General features: G+C 42.7%; 1 protein-coding gene across 4 annotated transcripts in view; it reads left to right on the forward strand.

Annotated features, from left to right (window-relative positions):
• The window catches only part of Gria1 (glutamate receptor, ionotropic, AMPA 1), a 314019-nt gene that overhangs the window by 201204 nt on the left and 90279 nt on the right, over positions 1–22536 (forward strand). For all 4 annotated transcript variants that reach the window (XM_005376183.2, XM_005376180.2, XM_005376179.2 and 1 more), the window contains 3 exons: positions 8228–8338; positions 8853–9059; positions 14781–15154. In XM_005376183.2, the coding sequence (XP_005376240.1) occupies positions 8228–8338; positions 8853–9059; positions 14781–15154 (692 nt within the window). The remainder of the gene's footprint in view (positions 1–8227; positions 8339–8852; positions 9060–14780; positions 15155–22536) is intronic.

Genomic DNA, 22536 nt, shown 5'->3' on the forward strand with positions numbered 1-22536 from the left:
AGTAATCTGTATGAGTAAAGCCTCTTTCCCAGCCTGACTGGAGTCTGGGGCTCAAAGGGATTTGGTGAGAAACACAGGCTAAGTGTCAAAGAGCTTGGGTTTTAGAGATGGATAGACTGGGACTTAAGTCTCTGCCTTACTCTGTACTAGGCACATGACCTTGGCCAGGGTACTTTGCCTCCATGAACCTCATTAATCATCTGTAAAAGAGAGATAATACCGTTTTACCTTGTAGGACTGACATAGGATTAAATGAGACACAATGCCCATCACATAATACATGATTCAGAAAATAGCACCTGGCATGCAATGGACATTCAGCTCACAGTCTATTTGTTTGTTTGTTTGTTTGTTTTGTAAACTCCCTTCTGTAGGCCACCGAAATTTTACACCACCATTGAGTTTGAGTGAGTCAGGCCAAACAAGTCAATAGAATGGATAAACTAGAAAACAGAACTAACTGAATAACCTTCAAAAATCCACAAGCAAATGGTTGTGCTTTAGTTTTCAGATCCCAGGGCCATTTGTAAGCTTACTTTCCAGTGGCTAAATCCTTTCTTAGAATGTGGGTTTAAACATTCTTTGTTTATAGGGGATCTGACTTTCAGAAAATCAATTCTTCCACATCTGTGCCTTTAGGCTTTTTACTCAATCAGCTTCCTAGCAAAGTAATTTCTCAGATTTTTAAGGGTGACCTAGTTATGCTGGTTTCAGTGAACATTACATAGCCTTACCTGATGTGTGTAATAAAAACAAGCTGTGTCATCATAATTCAGGGCTTTGAGAAAACTTTCCTGGTCTTCAGGCCTGTATCCTGCCCACTCAGGTGCCAACATACCTTGTAGGTATTTGGATCCAATTCGACATCCCACTGAAATGTGTTTCCTCAAAGTATACATTCATCATAAAGTTTAGGAGATTTAGTTGCGAAAGTTGGCACTGCTTATACTAAAGCTAAATTGTAGGAAATCCTATTTAGAGATATCACTTCACCATAGAGTACTAACTTAAGGATCCATCTCTGGATAAAATACCTTGTCAAATTCAGATTCAATCACAAATTTTCATAAACAGCTGCCCACAGGTGAATGGTACAGAAAATTCTCATACATCTTTCATCAGCAGACCAGCATTGTTGATTTAACTGTCTTGACTCAACACCATGGATCCCATAGTTGTTTTGGACCTGACTGAAGGCATCTACTCCTTTCATATTGATTTGAGTCCCCCGCCTCTGTCCTGAGTTTGTTACTCCCAATTCTGATCCCATGTGTACCTGGAGTAAAAAGGCTAAGCAGGGAATAAAACAAAGTGGGTCAAAGTCCTGCTGATATCAAAAGTAATCTTTTAAAGTCCCAAAGGATTCCTAGCTCTCTAGTTCCTAAGCCCTTGGAAGTTTTCCTTTCAATCTTGCCATTCAATTTTGGACATAGCAAGTCACACTGTAACTCCAAAACAGGGCTTAATCCAACCACTTCTCTCCATTTTCACTTTTAACCCCAGTGCCCAAGCTGCTTTCCCACCGCGAGAGTAACCTGCTTAGCATTCGTGGGTCCTGCTATCTGTCTTTGTCTTGTTCCTCTAAAATGGCCACTTTTCCACGACAAAATCTTGGAAATAAATGTCAAACATTCCTCAAATTATATTGCTCCTCTGCCTAAACTTTCACTGGTTTCTTATTGCTAGGAAAATATAGTGTGTCTCCTGACCTTGACCTTCAGAGCCCCAGGCAATAGTTCTTGTTCATTTTTCTCTGGGACATCATTTGTCTGTACCCTGGCTGCTGTTGTTCCTGTTGTTGTTGTTGCTGTTGTTGTTGTTGTTCCTTGCGCACTTCAGGCTCACCTTTTCCTGGAGCATTTGTACATGCTATTCCTTCACCTGACATCCTCCATCACTATATCCTCAAGTGCTGTGTTTATCCCTGGTTTGCATATCTCAGCTTGAGAGAAGCCACCTTGAAAAGGCTATCTCTGACCACTTTAAAGTACCTCCCACTCACCCAGCACAGTTCCTAATCCCATTTTATTTTATTTTTTCAAAGCGCTTATCCCTTCCAATATACTGTTGTTGGTTGATCTAAATTGAGGTTGGAAAACTTCAGCCTGCGGGCCAAATTCAACTCACCACCTGTTTTGGTGGTGAGCTAATGGTTTTTACATTTCAACAAACAGTTGAAATAAATTTTCAAGAGAGACTATATTATGACATGTGAAAATTATACAAAATTAAAATTTGTGTCCATACATAAAGCTTTTTTGGAACACAACTGTGCTCATCTGTCTATATATTATCTATGGCTCTTTCTGTATTATAACAGCAGAGATGAGTAGCTGCCTCACAGCCCGGATGCTCTGTAAAACCTAAAGTGATTATCTACCAACTCTTAGTCTGGACATATATTGGCTATGTTTCCCTCTTTGCCTCTTTGCCATTCTTAAGTCCATTTTCCACTACTGTCAGAAAACACCATGCACTGGGTAATTCATAAAGGAAGAAATTTGTTTATCACAATTCTGGAGGCTGGGAAGTCCAATATCAAGATTCTAGCATCTGGTGTGGGGCTTCTTGTTGTACTATGACATAGTAGAAGGCATCATAGTATGGAAAGAGAGCTTGCTTTTGTTACAAAGCCATGCCTGCCATAACTAACCTATCCTCAAATAAAAACATTAATCATTCATAAGGGCAAAGCCCACAACATCATTAATCCATTCATAAGGGTAGAACCCCATGACCTATCACTCTTTAAAAGTCTCATCTCTCCATCCATCAAAACAGCGATTACATTTCAACATGAGTTTTCCTGATGACATCCAAACCACAGCACCATGAAATTACAGATCTCTAAAAGCAGAAACCCTATTTGTATTATTTATTATATCCTCGGTGCCTAGGATATACTGATGCATGATAAACCCATGCAAAGAAGTGGTTGTTTATTAAACAAGTGGGAAGATTATTGAATGTTGTGGGGAATCAGGGAGCATACCTCTCTGTCCCATATTTCCATTGATCTGCCAGTAAGTAAGAAAAAAGCATGCAGCAAATTCAATGAAATAACACCTCAAGCAGAACTCCAGATAAAGTTACACATAAACTTATTAACTTCAAATCCTTGAAGTACCTTAGTTTAGAGAACTCTATCCACTGTAGCAGATAAACTGAAATTTCAGCCATTTAATACAATAGAAGTTTATTTCTTGTTTACTCCCGGATAGGTTTTGGCCTGAGGGCCCTGGCTGCGACTCAGGTTCATGCGGGCACCACTGCCTACCACGGGGCTTCAGGCTGGGTGAGGATTTACGGCTGTCAACAGTTAATAAACAGATGGGGAAGAATGAAAATGGAAACGCTACTGGAGATTTTTGCAGGGTCAGCCTGGAAGAGATGAACATCACTTCCATTGTATTCCATTGTCCAAAAGCTAATAATTTGGCCCAATGAGGTACAAAGCTGGCTTGGAAATTAAGTTTCTGGATACGAAGTCACTTCCCACCAACATCTCCACACTAGGGAGGCAAACAAGAACACTTGCTGGTTAGCTAGTTGTCTTTGCCACAGTGGCAACCTACTTTTTAAAATTTTGACTATAATGGATCTCATTTTTGGAGGTCAGGGCCTGTAGATTCAAAGGCAACCTGGAGATATCAGTGTATAAATTCAAATTGCTGACTACATAAGGTAAATCAATTGAATTATAGTTCCATGGTCACCCCCTTTATACTTCAACCACTTAAAAACCATGACATATCATGAAGGCTCATTTTCTATAATCAAAGAATCTTTAGAGGCAGATAGAAAACAGAAGATCAGAAAATCTAACTGGCCTGAGAGGAGCCTCCCACTGTCAGAATTGTTTAAATCCTCTCCCAAGCAGTGGCCACAGTCTTACCAAACTACTAACTCTGACTTACTTTCCAAGAGAATCAAAGTTCCTGTGTATCTTCAGTAGAGAATCAACGTGCTATGCAATAATCCAATCTATTTCCCAAAGAAAGAAATCTGTTCTCATTTCCAATGTGTGATGTCTCTCCAAATACCTTTGCCAGCTTCTTTGCATCAAACTCTGGAACCAGATTTCTCAGTCTACTACTATGCTAAGCATGAGTTTTGGTATCACGAAGTCTCTGCTAACCCTGGCAGTATTCTTTTTTTTTTTCCTATGAGAAGGTTAGCAGTAAAATAAACTCATTCATAATATTTAACTATTGTATTAGTTTTTGATGTGAAATTTGCTATAAATGAGCCAAGCTATACTGTATGTGCCAAATTAATGTTAGTGTGATGGTACTAGCATTTTTTTTTCCCCCCGGTACTGGGAATTGAACTCACGACCTCACATTTGCCAGACAGGCACTATGCCTCTGAGCTAAATCCACAGCACCAATGGTACTAGCTTTGAAGGACCACTATCTTTAACAGTTTTGCCCCTAAGCTATGTAAATCTGGCATACATAGATTTATCTTGCTTTTTTTTCCTGAATTTTATCAAAATAAGTTGAAAACTTAAAGCAGATTTTGTGATTTTTTTAAACCATTTACCCTGAGACATTCTGTATGTAAACAAAGGTTTGATTGTCGAATGAGTTTGGAAATTCTTTGGAATAAATACAGTACTGTTTTTTGAGACTGATAATGTTGAATAGAAAACTGTAAACTGGAATGCATTGTAGTATAGAAATTTATTAACCTCTAATAAGACATCATCATAATAAATATCATTCTTTAGCAAGCTGAGAATGTAACAAGAACTAACAACATACTCTGCACATTGTTGTACTGCACTGGCTCATGTAGACTTTACCACATCCCCATGGGGCAGGTTCTATTAATGTCTCCATGCTATATCAGTAACTGAGGCCTATAGAATCAAACCACTTGCCCAAGGTCATAGTATTAGTAAAGACTAGCTCTTATAACAGATCCACTTGGGTCTCAACTAATTTCTAGACCACTGAGCCCCTTTCAAAATATACTGCTTCATACATTGTATATTTCAGAGGAATTATTTGCTAATTAAAGATGCAACTTCCTATCTTCTAACAGTTTTATACTTTAAGTAGGAACAGCTGAATTTTTAGAGCAATTGTGAAGAGAGAAGAAAGAAAGATAAGGAGGGAGGAAGAGAGAAGAAAAAGTGGAAAGAAAATAACAAAAACCCCTTAGAATCATCTATGGGGGGGAAATAATCATATTTGGCAGCCATTGTCTGAAATTTATATTAATTTTATCAAACAGTCTTACCTTCGTGGTCCATGAGATCTGGGTTCTCATCCCTACCACTCATCTGCTGCATAATCTAATATTATAAGTTAGATCATTTAATCACTCTAAGCCTACATTTTCTCATGTGTAAAACAGAGAAAATAATCACAAGTCTATCTCTACTCTGCATACTATAAGGATCAAAAGAGTTAAGTGTGAAAAATATCTTAGGGATTGTTTAAAATACTAACACACACACACACACACACACACACACACCATGTTATACTACAATAGTCATTTAGGTAATTTATTATTTGATCAGAGAGTTCCTTGTAAAAATCAACTCTTAAGGGAAATCCCTTCCTACAGGAAATAAATTGAGCATAGCTGAGTTCTGGAGCTGAAATGAGGAACCCGGAGATCCGCTCCTCTTTCCTGAACTTTCCTCACCTCTTGTGAAAGAGATGAAAGGTCCTCTCAGATCCCCTGGGGCCCCTTAGAACACTGCTTCAACCAGGTGAGGGGATGAGACTGCACAGTAGTCTCTGAGCCGGCTGCCTCTGTGTAAAATGTAGGAGTTGGGTGAAACGCTTTTTCCGGTTTCTTGCAGTAGTGATGGCACTCCAGAAATCTAAGTTTCTGGCTCTTGTGTCATCAGAAAAAAATGTCTCCTTTCACATGGACAAAGAGCCTCACACACAGGCAACATCATGACACACTTGCCCTTAGATACGCGTGAACACAGACCCTGAGTGACACACCCCCCTCAGGCCTCTGAACTGCCTTAGAAACATCAGCGAGCACCCATTCCATACTGGGTCACAGCTGTCTCGTTCATTCTCTCCTCAAACTCTTGTAAACTGCTTGTCTGTGAAAGGGTGTGCTGGGCTAAGACAGGGACTCTAGGAACAGTGTCCTTCCATCTTGTCCCCAAGGGGCCTCAGAACCACAGCGAGATGGAGACAGACATCAAGCAGCTGGACAATGAGGCTGTACTGGGAAAGCACACAAACCCTTAAGGCTTGGCTGGACACGCCCTGGAGTGCAGGTGGCAGGACCTCGAGTCAGCTTCTTTGCTCAGGTCCTGGTTCTGTGGCTCTTTTGTGGCACTGGGAAAATTACTCTACTTGTCCACCTCATGGTTTCTACACACTTAAAATGGGAAAGATAATTGGCCAGCTTTTGGGGGGTTTAAGGGATGAAGTGAATAAAACATAAAAAGCACTTAGATGAGCACCTGAAACCCAAGAAGCATTCAATAAATGATAACTAATAGGATTCTGGACCAGCGATGGGAGGAGTCTCTTAGCAAGAATAGCATAGTGGTGAAAAGCAGGTGCCAGACACAGATGGCCAGGGTTCCAGGCCGAGCTCAGCTGCTTTCCAGCTACACCATCTTGGACAGGTTAACAGCCTCCCCTAAACCAGATGAAATGGCATGAAAACTGTGAAGCCCTCAGCCTGTGACAGCAAGAATGCTACCAGTGCTGGCAGTTATCATTGTTGTTAATGACAGGGAGATCACAGGAAGAGCAGTTAATCTACCACTAAAGGAACTAGGAAGGAATTGAAGGTGTCAGTGACATTGGACCTGACCGGGATGTCATGTGCCGTGGTTGCGATGAGCTTGACCTGAGTGTTGACTGCTGGTAAACCTGCTCAGCCTCCTCCTATGCACTTCTAATTCTCCTTCCTTTTTCCTTTTATTTCTCCTTTCTACTGACAGCAGAATAATCACAAAACAGATAGAAATGTCTAAATAGATATGGAGAGGGAGAGGGAGGAGAAAAGGCAGAGAAGAAGGAAAGAGGTAGGAAGGGAGGAGAACAGAACAGTATAGGAAGCTTAGGTTCATGTGCTTGTGCGCACGCGCAAGTGTGTGTATATGTGTGTGTGTGCGTGTGTGTGTGTGTGTGTGTGTGTGTGTGTGTGTGTGTGTATTTACTGTGTCATTCTGTTGCCTGCAAACCTCCCATGACTCTCTGTTGCCTTAAGGATGAAGTCTACATTACTTACCCTTGCATTTAAAACCTCTGCCACTTAGACCCAAGCACTCACTGTCCTCCTGGACGAACACTACGGTCCATCTAGGACTCGTGGAACTTGTGTATCTGGGCAATTCCCACCTTTACACCTTGCCTCATATTCTTCCCAATTTGGGCCTTCTCCTCCCCTCTCTCATGACCTTAAGCCCTGCCTCCTTCTGCTGCCTTGTGGCCTACACAAAACCCCACCCTGGGCTTTGCTCCTCTGAACTCCTTAGCCCACACACTTGTCAGGGCTTTCTCTGTGTGTATGTGTGCTTCGTGTCCTCCTAAGTGTACCAGCAGTGTCCACAGAGCAGAGACGATCTCTTGGACTTCTCTCTACCTCTCTCAGCCCTGCCACACACCAAGATGAATATTTCAACTCAGAGCCTTGCAAGCAGTATGGATTGTACTTGCTGAAAGACCTCAAAAAATAAATCAGTATTCATAAACTACTGGTATTTGGAAAATTAATGTTTAATCTATTAATCTGAGAACTACTTACATGTATTATTATGTATTATAGTATCATAGTTAAGAAGAAATAAATAAAGGATAAAATAATTATCCTGAGAAGTTAAATCTGGGTAGGAAAACACAGATTAAACTACAGTTAATAATGAGTCCTGGGAAAGAAAGGGTTCATGGGCAGATGAGCTCTGCCCTGGTGAACAATTGCAAGTAATAAAATCCCCAAGCCCTGGCTTGATGGGACAAAAGAGTTGAGCTTTGTAAACTGTTACACCCTCACTGCTCAGAAGGGGCAGTTTCCTGGCTTCACTCACCACTGTGAGGATTTTCACTGCGGGGCAGGCTGAGCTGGGGGAACCTGGAAAGCACCTTGCCTCTGGTTGTTTCTGTCTACCATTAGTTTAGGGTCTGTGTGCCCAGTACTGCACGGTAGGACACTGAACTTTCCTGTCTCTAGTGTTGACTGGGTGGTCCTGAGGACCCTGGATTGCCTTATAGCCCCACCTTCTCATTCACAGATTGGCTACTGGAACGAAGATGACAAATTTGTCCCTGCAGCCACTGATGCTCAAGCTGGAGGAGACAACTCCAGTGTTCAGAACAGAACATACATCGTCACCACTATCCTAGTGAGTCCTCACTCCTTCCTCAAGGTTACTGGGATTCTCACTGGACAGCGCAAGTGGTTTCCACTCGGAGGGAGAGTCGGTCACTCTTCTCCCCAAACAGTGCCAAGGCGTGGAAGAAGGAACGCCCTGAGAATGAGAGATTCCTACCTTTCACTCAGCATCTCTTAGATTCATTGTCTCATTTTGTACCCATGCCTAAGCCATATATGAGCTTATTTACAGTCTAGTTCTCCTTCCTTCAAATGTACTTTTTTTAAAAAGAAGCTAAAAAAAGGGCTCATAAAAATAGTTGGAAAGGCTGTGTACCATCTCAATGATGAAACATGGCTGTTTTAACAAATTTTGCTTCCTTAGCCTAAGAAACTTCTAATGTGGGCTAGATGTTCAGAAATACATTTAGAGACTTCCCCGATGTCAGGCAATTTTGGTGATGTCCTCCTGTGCCATGCCAAAGTCTTCTCTACCTGTGGGTAAGCCCCTAACCATACTCTCTGTCTCTCCATTTCTCTACCAGGAAGACCCTTACGTGATGCTCAAGAAGAATGCCAACCAGTTCGAGGGAAACGACCGCTATGAGGGATACTGTGTGGAGCTGGCAGCAGAAATTGCCAAGCATGTGGGCTACTCCTACCGCCTTGAGATCGTCAGTGATGGGAAATATGGAGCCCGAGATCCTGACACAAAGGCCTGGAATGGCATGGTGGGAGAGCTGGTTTATGGAGTAAGTTCTTCCCAGGGCGGAGAGATGGAAGACAAAACCAGAGAGTTTGAAGGAAAGCGTTTGGTGGCCGCATGGACCTCTAATGCCTATGTGACTCCATCACTGAGCATTGTTGCTGAATAGACTATTCGTCCACAGCACAGTGTCTTAAGACATCCTTTGTTCAGGTTTCTGGTGCCAGCGCCTTCACCCTCACTCAGTATCTTGTCCCTTCAATTGATCATTGTCCAACACACCTAACCCTGTAGCTCCAAGATCAATTTTCTCAAGGCAGATTTCTAAGTTATTACTTCCCTCAAAGTTGTATGAGGTTCCTTCAGTGTCAGTTTCTTCCCGGGGATTAATTAATTCCCTGGGATTCAGCTGAAACCCTGGGTGTGGTTTCAGGAGTGGTCAGGGACAGGTTGAAGGAGCAAATCTGGAGCCAACCTATCTTGCTAGTCACTTGTTCTGGTTTTTCCTATGATGCAAGATCTCTTCACTCACTCTCCTCTTTAGAATGCTCTCTACCATTCTCCACCTCTAAAATCTCCCTCCCCAGCCTTGTAGACAACATTTCTTTTACCCAGTTAACTTCTATCTCTTCAAACTAAATTTAAACTTTCCTTTGAAGTCATTGTTTTCTGCCGTAGAACGTAGTTTTCTATGGCTTACTCCACCTTGTGCACTGGTTAACTGTGTAATAGAGGTATGTCTGCTGTCATTCTGTTTTACTCACCTCACTTGAAATAGCTCCATGCACAACTGCTGTAAAAACTTCAATCAATAGAATCAGCTTGGAGAAGCCACTGAATACCAGACACTGTTTCCAGTTTTAGAGAGTTAGGGCAAAGCAAACAATCCTCAGGATCAGCACATTTTACCAGGCTAGAAAAGCCAATAAGAGACAAAATAAACACAGAATCACAGAGGCTGAGTTGCATGGTTCACACAAGAGCTAATGTCGGTTTTCCTAGCTCTCAGGAAAGGCATGGAACTTGGAAAGAAGTCACATTGAAATAGAAAGAGAGAAGGGCAGCCCAGGAATTTCTAAAGTATATTTTTAAAAGGATAGTGGTAGAAGTAAGAAGATGTGATAGTGGAGTGAGAAAACACACCTTGGGCCTGGGCACGGTTTCAGGAGTGGTCAGGGACAGGTTGAAGTAGGAACTGACAAGGGAGAAAAGGTGGGCAAGATCGGGGAGACTGGGGAGAGGGATTAGGAAGGTACCTGAGGTACTGGAAGAATCCTGCTGCCATGTTCAGGAAAGAGGCTATGGTGACTTCACTCGCAGACACTGAAATCTCTAGGCTGCTCTTTGAGCTGAAGCCCATGTGGAGCCTGAGGTTAATGTTAAGTGCTGGTCAGGAGGAAACAATCGCTTAGGAGGATGACAAGTCTCATTGTCTCACATCAGGGCAAGAGGAGGTATAATAGCAGTAAGCGCTATACAAAGAGAATTCAAAAAAGAAAAAGATGTAGTAAGGAAAATAGTCCTCAGGGAGGTGGCTTTTGAGGTGGCCTGTGAAGGTGGTTAACGGGCTAAGGAATGGAATGTGCTTCTCCCCCTTCTTCACTCTACCCTGCCTCTCACTTTGGAAGCTCTATGGATGAAAGCTAGAGACCTGGAAGGGTCATGCCGCATCTGGAGGCTGGTTTCCATGGGAACTTCCACTATGCCCTGAAGGTCATCCCCATGGCAACTGCTGTGAACTTTTCACCTTCTCCTGCATTCATCTTCACCTTCACCTTGTGTAATGCAGCTCCCTTAGTGCAAAGCCTCTGATCTGGGCAGAACAGTGGCATGAGCATCCTGATGAAAAGCCCCTGAAAGTCGGGAATCCACGGTGAATCGCTGGCTCAGCAGCTCCAGACAATCTGGACTTTCTCCTGTGGGCCTCAGCTGTTAGGATTATTCCTCTATCTCCCCTTCACCAGCCCTACCCCTCTGCTCAGTTAAAGCTATTGTCTGAAGACTCCATGATGCGCTCAACTGGCTGTTCTCCCTTTATTTTTCTCTATATTATTTCCCTTTATTTTTCCATTTCCCTGAGAAAGAACAGAAAGGAAATACTCTCAGCTACAAACCACCAGTGCAGCCAGTGAAAAGTCAGTGAGAAGCTTCTAACTCTACTGCTTCTGTGCTTTATAAATAGCTGCCAGTCTGTCTTTATATTCCTTTTTCCCCTGTTGTTCTTATCAGCAATGTTAGCAGTAACGTTTCATCACACAGTACACGTCCAGCACCAGGCCAAATATTTTACTTACATTCTTCAACTAATTCTTCATGTTCTCCCATAAATTACATAAGACTATTTTACACGTTCTATAGGTTGAGGACACTGAGGCCCAGAGAAGTTAGATAATTTGCTGAAGGACACACAGCCAGTCATAGCAGAGTCACAACATGTTGATGTCTTTTCTACTCCACCCTACTTCACACAGGAATCACAGAGGCCTTTTTACTCTACCCTACCTCACTCAGCCTCTGCAGAAATCACACCAAATACTGAGCTGTAAAGCCATTATGAAGCGAGAACAGCTAGCTGTGTTCACATTGGGACATAGATGCCGTGCATCACCAGCGAGGGTTCTGCTTCTCGCGTGGCAGTATCTTCGTGTCTCTGTTTCACCTGTACTTCTTTCTGTCTGGTCTTGGTGAAGCAGAAGGAAAGTGAACTTTGCAGACAGACACCTGGATTTGAGTTCCAACTCTGCTAGGTCTCTCGCTGCACCTCCCTACAGGTGGACAGTGAAGCGTTTATTGCAGAGCGGCACTGGGAAGGATTCACTGACACAGTGCCCGGCTCAGGGTGGAGCCCCACCCCGATCATTTTATGCACGTTTTGCTTTTTCCCTGCCACATCAAAGCTGTATTCTGTTTTCCTGGGTGTCATCCAGGCATCACATCATTTTGAGATCTCCTAGGCAGTTGACCTTGAAGTGTGGCCCTCAGCCAGCAGCATCAGCGTCATCTGTAAACTTGATAGAAATGCAAGTTCTTACCTCTCATCCCAGAACCACTGACTCTAGCAACTCCGCCACGTGTTCTGAGCAGCGCTCCAGGTGATTCTGACGAAGCCTCAAGTTTGCCGCCTGAGATGCCCATTTATGAGAATAATTCCGAGTGCCTATAAAAGGGTCGAACTTCACAGTACTCTCCAGTATTTGAATACCTTTGGCCCTCACAACAATTCTATGAGACATAAAACAAGAACTATTATACCTTTTTAAATAAGGAAATTGATATCCAAAAAGCAACCAAACTGCTTCACTTGAAGCTACACAGGGGCCGTGGAGTTAGGGAGAAGAGCAGCTCAGTCTTACATCAGATCTGCCCTTGACGAGGGCTGTGAAGCCTCAGTGACTACCTCACACGGTGGAAATCAACTTCTGGAGCCTCTCAGTCAATGTCAAACAAACCAAGACACTACTGCTTTGCGCAGGCCACTTTCCTGTCTGGACGTGGGTTCGTTACCTGTAAAACGGTCTACCATGTGTGTATCCTATATATTTAGGTCTCTTTTGATGCTTAGGGAAAGGAATGATTCATAGGTCATTTGGCAATACTGCCTCCTACCTACCCTTCTTTGAAATACCCAACACACAGTGGTCTTTTAAAGTTTTAAGTCCTGCCCTAAAGTAACTTACTTAAATCTATGTTTCCCAAACCTGTTCATTTTTATGATATACTTATTAACATCCCTCCAGAAACAATGTTCCGTGGAACCAATTTTTGGACTGCTAAATGAATTAAGCATTAAGATGATATTATTCTATAATTTTGGAGTCTATGATCTTTTTTATGAGATCATGTCAGAAAACATCACACAAATCCATTCAGTACCCTTTATCAGTTTCAGAGCTGGACTTTACCATGCTGTGGGTATCTTATTGTCACTCCCTTCAAGTCATTTACATTATTTTTCTCTCCTGTTCCTTTTCTGTATTGATTTACAGAAAAGACTAGATATCTTCTACTTGTACTGTCTGGAAAGTATGCATAAAAATTATCAAGGATTATGCAGTGAGTGTTAGGGGAAAAAAACAGAATTACTATGAAATTCACACCTGACGCCACACTGCTTTACAGAAAGTTCCTTTCTATAAGTGAGAATTGAAGACATTCTGGAGCCAGACTTTTTATTACACTTAGGCACTTCCTCAGTAGCCCCACCCAACCAGAAGAAACTCACGCTAAGACACAGCTGGCCGGTGGGTTGGCAGGATCTTCATCTGCACAGCATTTGCCACCCGCCTCACATCTGGACTGCTGTGCTGCATTGTAAGAGAGAGCCAGGCAGCCTAAACAGCCATGCACAGGCGTGTCTCTCATCTTGGAAATGGATATCGTGTCATCTGTCCATGGAAATCCTCCTGGATTTCCAGACTTTCTTGATCTCAGGCCAACGGGGCAGTGGATTTTTACTGAGCAGATACCAGTGCTTGAGTGATTAGAGAAAGGTAGGCAAGAAAGAAGAACAAGGCTTGGTGATTCCACCTGCTGGAGGCCCAAGGGTGAACCCTGTCACAACCATTTCATGTTTCTCAACATATTGGACTTCAAATTTAAGAGCTGAATCACTGGTGTATTTCTCATCAACCTTCCTGGGAGGAAAAGTTACAAATAAACTTCACTTCCTCACTACCAGACCTTTATTCACATGGCTCCTTCCTCCTGCAATGCCATTCTGCACTAGAGCAACCTCTCAAAATCCCACCCTTTTTCCAGGCCACATTGATACTTCACCTCTTTCTGATGCAATCCATGATCACCCCAGCCAGAATGAATCCATCTCAGTCTTCAGTAGCATTTTATACCTCTTGGAAAGCATATATTCTATCTACTTATACACTGGAAAACTTGTGTGTGTGTGTGTGTGTGTGTGTGTGTGTGTGTGTGTGTAGGTGTGTGTGTGTAGGTGTGATGTGTGTTGCTCTCTTCTACTAGTTTGTAATTTCTTGAGTGTGGGGGCCATAGTTTACCTAGAGCTTCTGGCTTAGACTTACCAATAAGTGCTCAATAAATATTTATTGACTTAAATTTGCCTTTACCATGATGTTAACCAGGATAATCTGCATTTAAGGTAAAAAAAATCCAATCCAAACTGGCTTAAGCAAACAGAAGGATTGGCTCATGTTCTTGGTGACAAACAGAAGAATTTTTGACACATGTTCCTAGGGCACCCAGGGTAAGCCTTGAAGTTAGAGTGACCTTAAATTATGTCAGAGATCATCTTCTGTATCACTCAACTCTGCTGTCAGGTATGATTCTCAGTAAACCCACTTGGGTCTCATGCCTTCTTTCAGTAAATCTTCCAGAATAGGGGAGCAGAGTATGCTGATTGGGTAGACCTGGGTTATGTGCTTCCCCATGTAACCATAATGGTCATCCCCATTCCAATATGGAGGGCTGAACAGGGAAGGAGTGGTCTCTCCCACCACATGAAGGTAGCAGGGCTGCTGGGCACATATCACACCAGCCTCCTTCTTGCAGGAAGAGAAACACGCCTCTGGCAAAACGAACTGTCAAATAACAGGATAATCTCTCCTATAATATATTGAGTTGATCATCCATTTGGCAGAAATATTTTACAGTATTGGGGAATTAGACTTCTAAAGTTCTTTCCCACTTTCACATTCCTTAAAATATAACAGAATACTTACAATGAAGTGAGGGGAAAAAAGAGACAGAACAAAGAGAGATGCTGGTTCCACTGACTTTTATTTTATTTTTGCAGAGAGCAGATGTGGCCGTGGCCCCCTTAACCATCACCTTGGTTCGGGAAGAGGTTATAGACTTCTCCAAGCCATTTATGAGCTTGGGTATCTCCATCATGATAAAAAAGCCACAGAAGTCCAAGCCAGGAGTATTTTCCTTCCTCGACCCTTTGGCTTATGAGATTTGGATGTGCATAGTTTTCGCCTACATCGGAGTGAGTGTCGTCCTCTTCCTGGTCAGCCGCTTCAGCCCGTATGAGTGGCACAGTGAAGAGTTTGAGGAAGGACGAGATCAGACAACCAGCAGTGACCAGTCAAATGAGTTTGGGATATTCAACAGCTTGTGGTTCTCCCTGGGAGCTTTCATGCAGCAAGGATGTGACATATCTCCCAGGTCAGTCAGCTCTTTTCTCAACCTTTTTTTTCAATGCTATATATCTCTTGGGAGAAATATACTGGAAATTTAAGAGATAGAAATTATTATTTCAACTATTCTTTACAGTTAATTGCCCTTTGCATGCTATGGTCATCTGGATATATCTCTGCTAATCCAACTCTGTCTGCTAGTGGATTAATGTGTTCCATCAAGACTCATAGGCAGAGTTATGGCTGAAGTGCAGAGAAACAATGGGGGAACAGTGTGATACAACTGATACTTAATGAGAACCTACAATATAGCGAGCGAGGTTGTGATTCCTGTACATGCATCACTGCAATGAATGTCCACAGAAGCAGAAGGTGGACTCACCTTCTATCTGATTTTATGAATGAGGAACCACAGAAATGTTGACTGTGTTGCCAAGGTTGCATAGTCAGTAGTAGATTGGTGAGTTGAGATTCAGACCACTGCCTTATACTACATATGTACAGCAGAGGAGTGGTGGATTATAAGTGAGTGACACAACATCTGTGTGGGAGTGGTAAGTCACCTCACCCTGGTAGACTCTGGCTCTTTCATTTGGAAAGTATTCTTATCTTTGAGGAAGTCCTTGGAAAAATTCTAATTCCTTTGGTAACATAAATGTTTTTCCTGTGGTTTAAAGAAAACACAAGCAGGACCTCAGGTATTGCATTGACAGTACTAGGGCAGCAAAATCAGTGAGATTTTAGATCCTTACGTGGGACATGAGCAGCTTCACTTTTGCGTGTTTTATGTGTTGAACCTGTGAATACAATCAATTTTGAAACAAGTGGATCTGAAGCTAAGAAAAGAGGAAGAGTAGAATGGAGAAAGTGGAAAAAGAAATTTGAAACTCCATAATCTAGACTAATTCTCACACTTGCTGACCTCCTGTATTCATGTGTAATTTCTTTGCCCTCATTTTAGAATGCTCGTGCATAAACTCCTTTAATTTAACTGATAATAACCACTTTACAGCTGCTTAGTATCTGTGAACTCCCTTTCCTGTAGGCATTTTTTTGCAGATTACCCAATCTCAAAAGGAGGCAGAGGTAAAGCTTAGAATCTGACCTCCATGAATAGATCTGAGGTATAAGTGCATAAACACTGGGTCTCATGGAAATTTACTGGAGGTATGCTTACCCCCATCATCACTTCGCATTTAACTGCCATGAGGACCAACATTTCTAAGCAGCAATAGAGTAAAATCTTCCTAACAAGCTTCCCCCAGGACTTATTTTGCCTGCTGTGTAATTTGGAAAGCCTCAACATTCACCATTATAATCTTGTTTTTCTTTAAATAAGAAGACAGTCGGGGGGTGAAGGGGAACGTGGGAGAAGAGGTGTGAGACTGGATGCTTGGCCAACACTGGCAAACACATGGTGAAGGGTGGAAAGAACCAAGCAGGGGAAGGGCTTGCTTAAAAATAAATCAGGCCAGTGGATAAACAGAAAAAACAATCTCTATCTAATCAGAAAAACATAGGGCCATCAAAACCAGCATATCTCATGAGCTTATTTTTCTGTTATTTCCTTCATGAGTAGGCATCTATGTGTGGTCTGACCTCAGGGTGTATTTTTACACTCCCCATCAGCCCTCCAGAGGTCCCAACTCATGGTTCACATCCTGAGTATCAGGCATGTTTTTGTTTAACCCATCTGTATTAGGCAGTGAGTGTCCAAATTCTACTGACAGGCACTCAAGCTGACCCACACATTCACCAGGTCACCACAGCCCCCACCCTACTGCTTCACTGCTGTGTCACTCGGCTGGCTTCGGAGGGTACTTGACCTCTGGCCAAAAGAGGACTTTCAAACTGTGTGCCCTGGGCTTCTGAGTGTGCACCTGCATTATCTGAGAAGCTCACACTGAGGTGAAGAAGAACGTGAACAGCACACGTTCAGCCATCCTGCTCCACAGTTTGCATAACAGCCCTACTCTATGATTCTTTGATAAGATGAAAATAATTGTTTCAAGTATTGTCGGGAGATTTAAAAGATGGTGGTACATTTAGAACCTGTTACACAGGGCCCAGCCTTCACATAGGAAACCTATCAAGTGGATGGTATTTTTTATTTTTGATTGTTTGTAGGACTTTGACTAAATTTCATTAGAAATATATATGTCATGACAATGTTTACTGGAAATATATGTTGGGCCAGACAAAAGAACAATGACTGTAAGACAGTGATAAGGGACAGAGGTCAAGCAGATAAGGATAAACACCAGCAGAAACTACTATTATTGCTCAACTCTTATGGTTGATACACTGTGTCAACCTGAGGAGTCTAGAAGCTTAACTAAATAACTCAGCAGTTCTACATCCTAGGGTGAAAAGGACATGCCCTTCCTGCTCCAGGATGTTGTTCATTGTGTCAATTTAAAATGTTTAGAAGGTTAATATGTGACTCAGCAGGGAGCCAGGGTCCTTACTTTGTATTCACCCTGAGCCTGTGCAAGAGGAGGGCACTGAGACAGTGTGGGTGTGGGCAGACAGCCGGCATACAATATAAGGGAAGTGAAGAGGCTTGCTCCCCCTCTTTTTGCTCCTGCTGCTTTTGCTGTCTTCTGCCACCTTGAAGTTTTGCCCCTGTGCTATGGAGCCCGCTGATTACAGACTGAAACCTCCACAAACTGTAAGCTAAATAAACCTTTCCTTCCTTAATTTTGGGCACCGGGTATTTTATCTCAGCAACGAAAGAAAAGTAACCAAGATACATCACCCATGTCCTGGTGTATTCTATGTTAGACACTGTGCTGCTCCCATCCTTCAAATGAGCTTCAGTTCATTGTTCTCACTACTTATTTAAATATCATGAATATACCATAGGTCCTCCCTAACTTAGGATTCAGAGACCTAAATTCTGTCTGAATTGCACATATCTACACTCATACATAAATGGCTTTATATCATTCTAATCTCTTCAAAGTTATTGTTCCCATCCAGTTACCAAAAACCAACAAAATGTGGTCAAATATAATTGTTTACAAGTTACAGCAACAACAGCAAAACTCTCATCACAGACTGAGGGTTATCTCAGATTGTGGTTGCATCCTGAAAAACATGGTAGCAGGCAGTGGCTTATAGTTTCATGAAATCAGAATAGGCTGTTTTGTGATTCTCCTGGCCTTTTTTGTTCACAAGGAGAGGAGCCCCCAGATACTGTACCACATTTAAGCAGTGAGAGAGGGAAGTGTTTCCAGCCATATGTGTCTGTTTGGATCAAGAAAATCAAAGAATAATGAAATTCTCTCCATCCCAAACAAATGTCTGCTTCTACTTCTCTGTGGCCCATAATTACATATACTGGCCAGGGAAAATAGGTAGGCAATGACTCAGGCTTTCTATTCTCTAAAGTAGAAGGTACGGGAACATATTTAGGAGAGTCGACTTGCAGCCTTGGCCACAGTACCTAAAGTCAATGTTTCCCACGCTAGCACCACAAATCCATAAAACTAATCTGTAATTAGCACATTCAATAATGTAGGCCGGCAAGTGCTACTGAAATGCTTAATGACCCCCTCCCTTTCCTTTGAAATGTTTCTATGATAAATGGCTTTTTGAAACCTACTTTTTAACACTAAAAGTTAAAATTCAGCTTAGCTGTGATCACAGGATGCAGTGTTGTTTTCTTCAGGTTGATGCTGAGAGTAGGAAGCCATCCATGAATGGACCTTGTAGGCCTGCCGGCTCCTTCAGCCCAAAGACCTACATTTAATAGATATTTTGGATTTGTTTCCATGTAGAAGAATATTTTGAAAAATACATTAAAAGTGAAACAAAAATTGCTGCAGGCAAAATTTACATTTCTTTTCACCATTGCCTTTCTTTCTTCCCTATTTGTGGCCAATATCATTTACATTCATTTGCTTAACAGATACTACTAACTGCCTGTGACCTGCCAGGTATGGTTTTAGGTGCTGAGGATATGGGAAGATATATTAATGATGGAGCCTGGAGTAGGGTAGGAAGGAGCCTCTGCTTCGAGGAGCTGGGAGTATTTTGATATGCTACCCCAAAAATGAAACTGCTCTTTCAGTGATGATAAAGGAAGTGGAATGAAACAAAAATTACTTAGTGCATTTTGAGACGGTTTCTCCAAGGACCTTATGTGTAAGAGAGAGTCTGGCTTGAATGGCTGAGGGATACACATAGCCATGTGTGAAGTTCCCAGGTAGACAAGAGCCTAATGCTTTTACAGGCCTGAAAAATGATGTGTATGTCTGGCTTTTAGTGAGAAAGGAGCACAGTGCCTTGAGGTAGAACTGGAAAAGTAGGCAAAAGCCAGGCCATTCACGTGTAGATGTGAGGTTTACTCTAAATGAAATGGAAAGCCACTGGGGGTCTTAAGCAAAAGAAGGGTTGAATTGCATACTAAAATACCACTCTGGGGAGCTATGAGGAAAATGAATTAGGGAAGAGAAGAGTCCAAAGTGGAAGCAGAGGGAACAGACAAGAGGCTCCTACAGCTATCCAGGGGAAATTATAGAAATAGAAATCATAATGATGATCGTGACCATGGATTTATGATCTACTTGGAAACTGGCATTGACAGGACTTGCTGATGGAGGGCTGCATGCCCAAAGATGAGTGGAGGGAGACTGCAAGACAAATCCAGGAGGAAGGATGTGTTTGCAAAACAGGGAATCAGTTCCAAGACGTTCAGCATTGAATGGGATCGGAGGGTGCTCTAGGTTACCCGTCTCCTTACAGATGAGGAGACTAAGGCCCAACATGGGGCAAAGGTATTTTCTAGGAGGTCACCCAGGCAATACCCATGGCTTGTTGATGCTCAGACCGACCCTCTCCTCCCAGGCAGTCACAACAAAAGGCACCATTACCTGTAGGTGAATTAGGAGCCACTTTCGACAGCCCCGTTTTCTCAGCAATCCCTTTGGGGTCAGTACCACCCTGGGTTCAAATGACTTAAGTAAGAATAAGAGGATATAGAAGAGTCGTAGGACGATAGAGGAAAATGAGAAATTACAATTTCAGCTTTCAGAACTCTTCCTGTTATTCCTGATCATAATCTGTATCAGCGTGTATGATAATTATCTCCACCTGGTAAAGATAATTACTCTCAGTGAGAAGTCTCAGGCAGGGGAGTGATGGCACTTTGGAGCTCTCCAAGAACACTGTATCATGAATACTCCCCCTCAGCTAATTTACTGGTTGGGGGCCCTGTAACGGACTCACCATGGGAACAGGGTGGCCACAGAGGAAAACCCAAGCAGATACCCAAGGGCAGCCTGACCTTTGTATTTCCAGACAATTTCCATGGCAACCAATGTGGCACAGGAACTGAGAGGCATGGGCCAACTTCTGCCTTCCACCTCCTGCTCTCCCTCCTACTCTCCCAGAGAGAGCCACGCAAACCCATTTCTCTCACTCACATGGAGTTCACTAGAGTCTTTGGAGGGAGAAGAGGGAGGTGGGAGGTGATGGAAGCCACCCAAGAAGTAAAAACCTTTCTCATTTTGAAAGTATAAGCCTGATTTAGGCCACAAGTTCCTTGCTGCAAGGAACAGGTGACAAGGTTGTGTGGACAACAATGAGAAATGTATAACAGATACTCCTAGTCTTGGGACTAGGTGGGGGGGTTTCCTCAGGGACTCTCTGAATTTGAGTCACCTGAGATGCTTGTTTAAGCACAGGTGCTCAGACTTGTGGAGCTGGAAGCTCTGTAGTTGTAGAGAACTGTGCATTTTCCCCAAGCCTTCTCCACCCTTCTGCCTTAGAATGTATGGACCATGACTTTTAAAAGTCACTGAACCTGGATGCTGGTCATGGAAAGACAGCCCATAAGTACCAGAAGAAGGCCCATGGGGCAGGAAAAATGGTGCCAATTAGCAACCATACACACTGATCTCAGCCTCTGCCTGCTCGCTACCCTATAGTATGTTACTTGCTAGGAGAGTCAGACCTTGGGCATAGAGGGACTAATGTTGACATTGGAGAAGAGGCCTTGTCTGTGACTTTGCCTTTTTAAGTAGGCCAGCCTATTGGGGAAAATACACAAAGAGATTCACAAGAGAAAATTCTTCACTACTTTTTCCTCAGAAGAGGGATTGGCCTGGAAGGTGATTGGCTGTCCTGGAAGGTGCGCTGTGTGCATGAATTTTCCATAGGTGGCCCCATCACCCCATCATGGGGGCTGTAGGAGGTAGACTCCACCTCAGTGCCAGCTACTTTTTCAATTTTAACTTTCTACTGCCTAAAAATGAGATTAAGAGCCAGATACTGTGATTGAGTAGCTTCACAGAACTTTGGGGAGAAGAATAAATTTCAGAAGCTTCACAAGTGTGGCGTGGAGCTATTAAAGTGAATGCAGTGACAGGGAGATGAAAGCCTTCGCTGAATATGCAAATGAAAACATTATTTTCTGTATCTCAGCCCGCAGTTCTGGACATCAGTAAGGAGAGAGTTAAATTAGTCTCTCTTTAAATTGCTGTGGAAGTTCATCCTTATAGTAATTTTTTGTTTTGCTTTGTTTTGCAGTACTAGGCATTGAACCAGGACCTTGCACTTGCTAGGCAAGTGTTATACCAAAACCTCTATTTCCGGCACTTTATTTTATTTTGAAACAAGGTCTTGCAAAATTGCCCGGGTTGGCCTCAAGCTTTGTATCCTCCTACCTCAACCTCCCAAATAGCTGGGATTACAGGTTGTGCCACCATGTTGGCACTGAACAGTTCCATTGCAGGAGATATATTTTTCCTCCAAAATTGCAAATAGGTCACTTTTCGGAAAGTTTTTCTCATCACTGGAAGAGACATTTAGGATTCATTGTGCACATATTCGTGCATTAAATGTCTCTTTAGCCCCCGTTACATAGCAAACCTGGATCAGGGTACCATGGAAGATGTCAAGGAACAGAGCGCCCTGCCCTCTTAGTGAAAGAAGACAGACAATAAACAAAATAAATATGTCACAAACACCTGCACCCCAGTTTGATTGGGGGATTCCGGCTTGAAGGGAGGGGAAGAGACTCAGCCAACATCACACAGGCAATTAGTGTAAGTTCATGGTTACAAGACTGGAGGTCAGCAGAGGGCTGCGGTGCACTCAGCACCCGTGTGCCAGCTAATGAGAGCAGCTCCCACTCAGCTGTGGACAGGCATTGCCAGGGGAACGCTGCAGATCAAAGGCAAGTCCACGTTCAATTGTGGGAACCTCTGTGAGAGCCCTGGAAGAATGTCAGGATTGCATAATACCACTGCATGCATTTAATGACATGGACACACTAGGAATACCACACTTGTATATTTTAAAAGAAGTTTCCTCCCCTTTCATCCTCCATTTTTTTGGCTCCAAGTATAAAACCTGATTGTTATGTTTTTCTTTCTTTTCACATGCTCTGGAAAATACAAGCCA

The sequence above is a fragment of the Chinchilla lanigera genome, unplaced genomic scaffold, assembly GCF_000276665.1.
Source record: "Chinchilla lanigera isolate Chin_1 unplaced genomic scaffold, ChiLan1.0 scaffold00007, whole genome shotgun sequence".
Classification (NCBI taxonomy): Eukaryota; Metazoa; Chordata; class Mammalia; order Rodentia; family Chinchillidae; genus Chinchilla; species Chinchilla lanigera.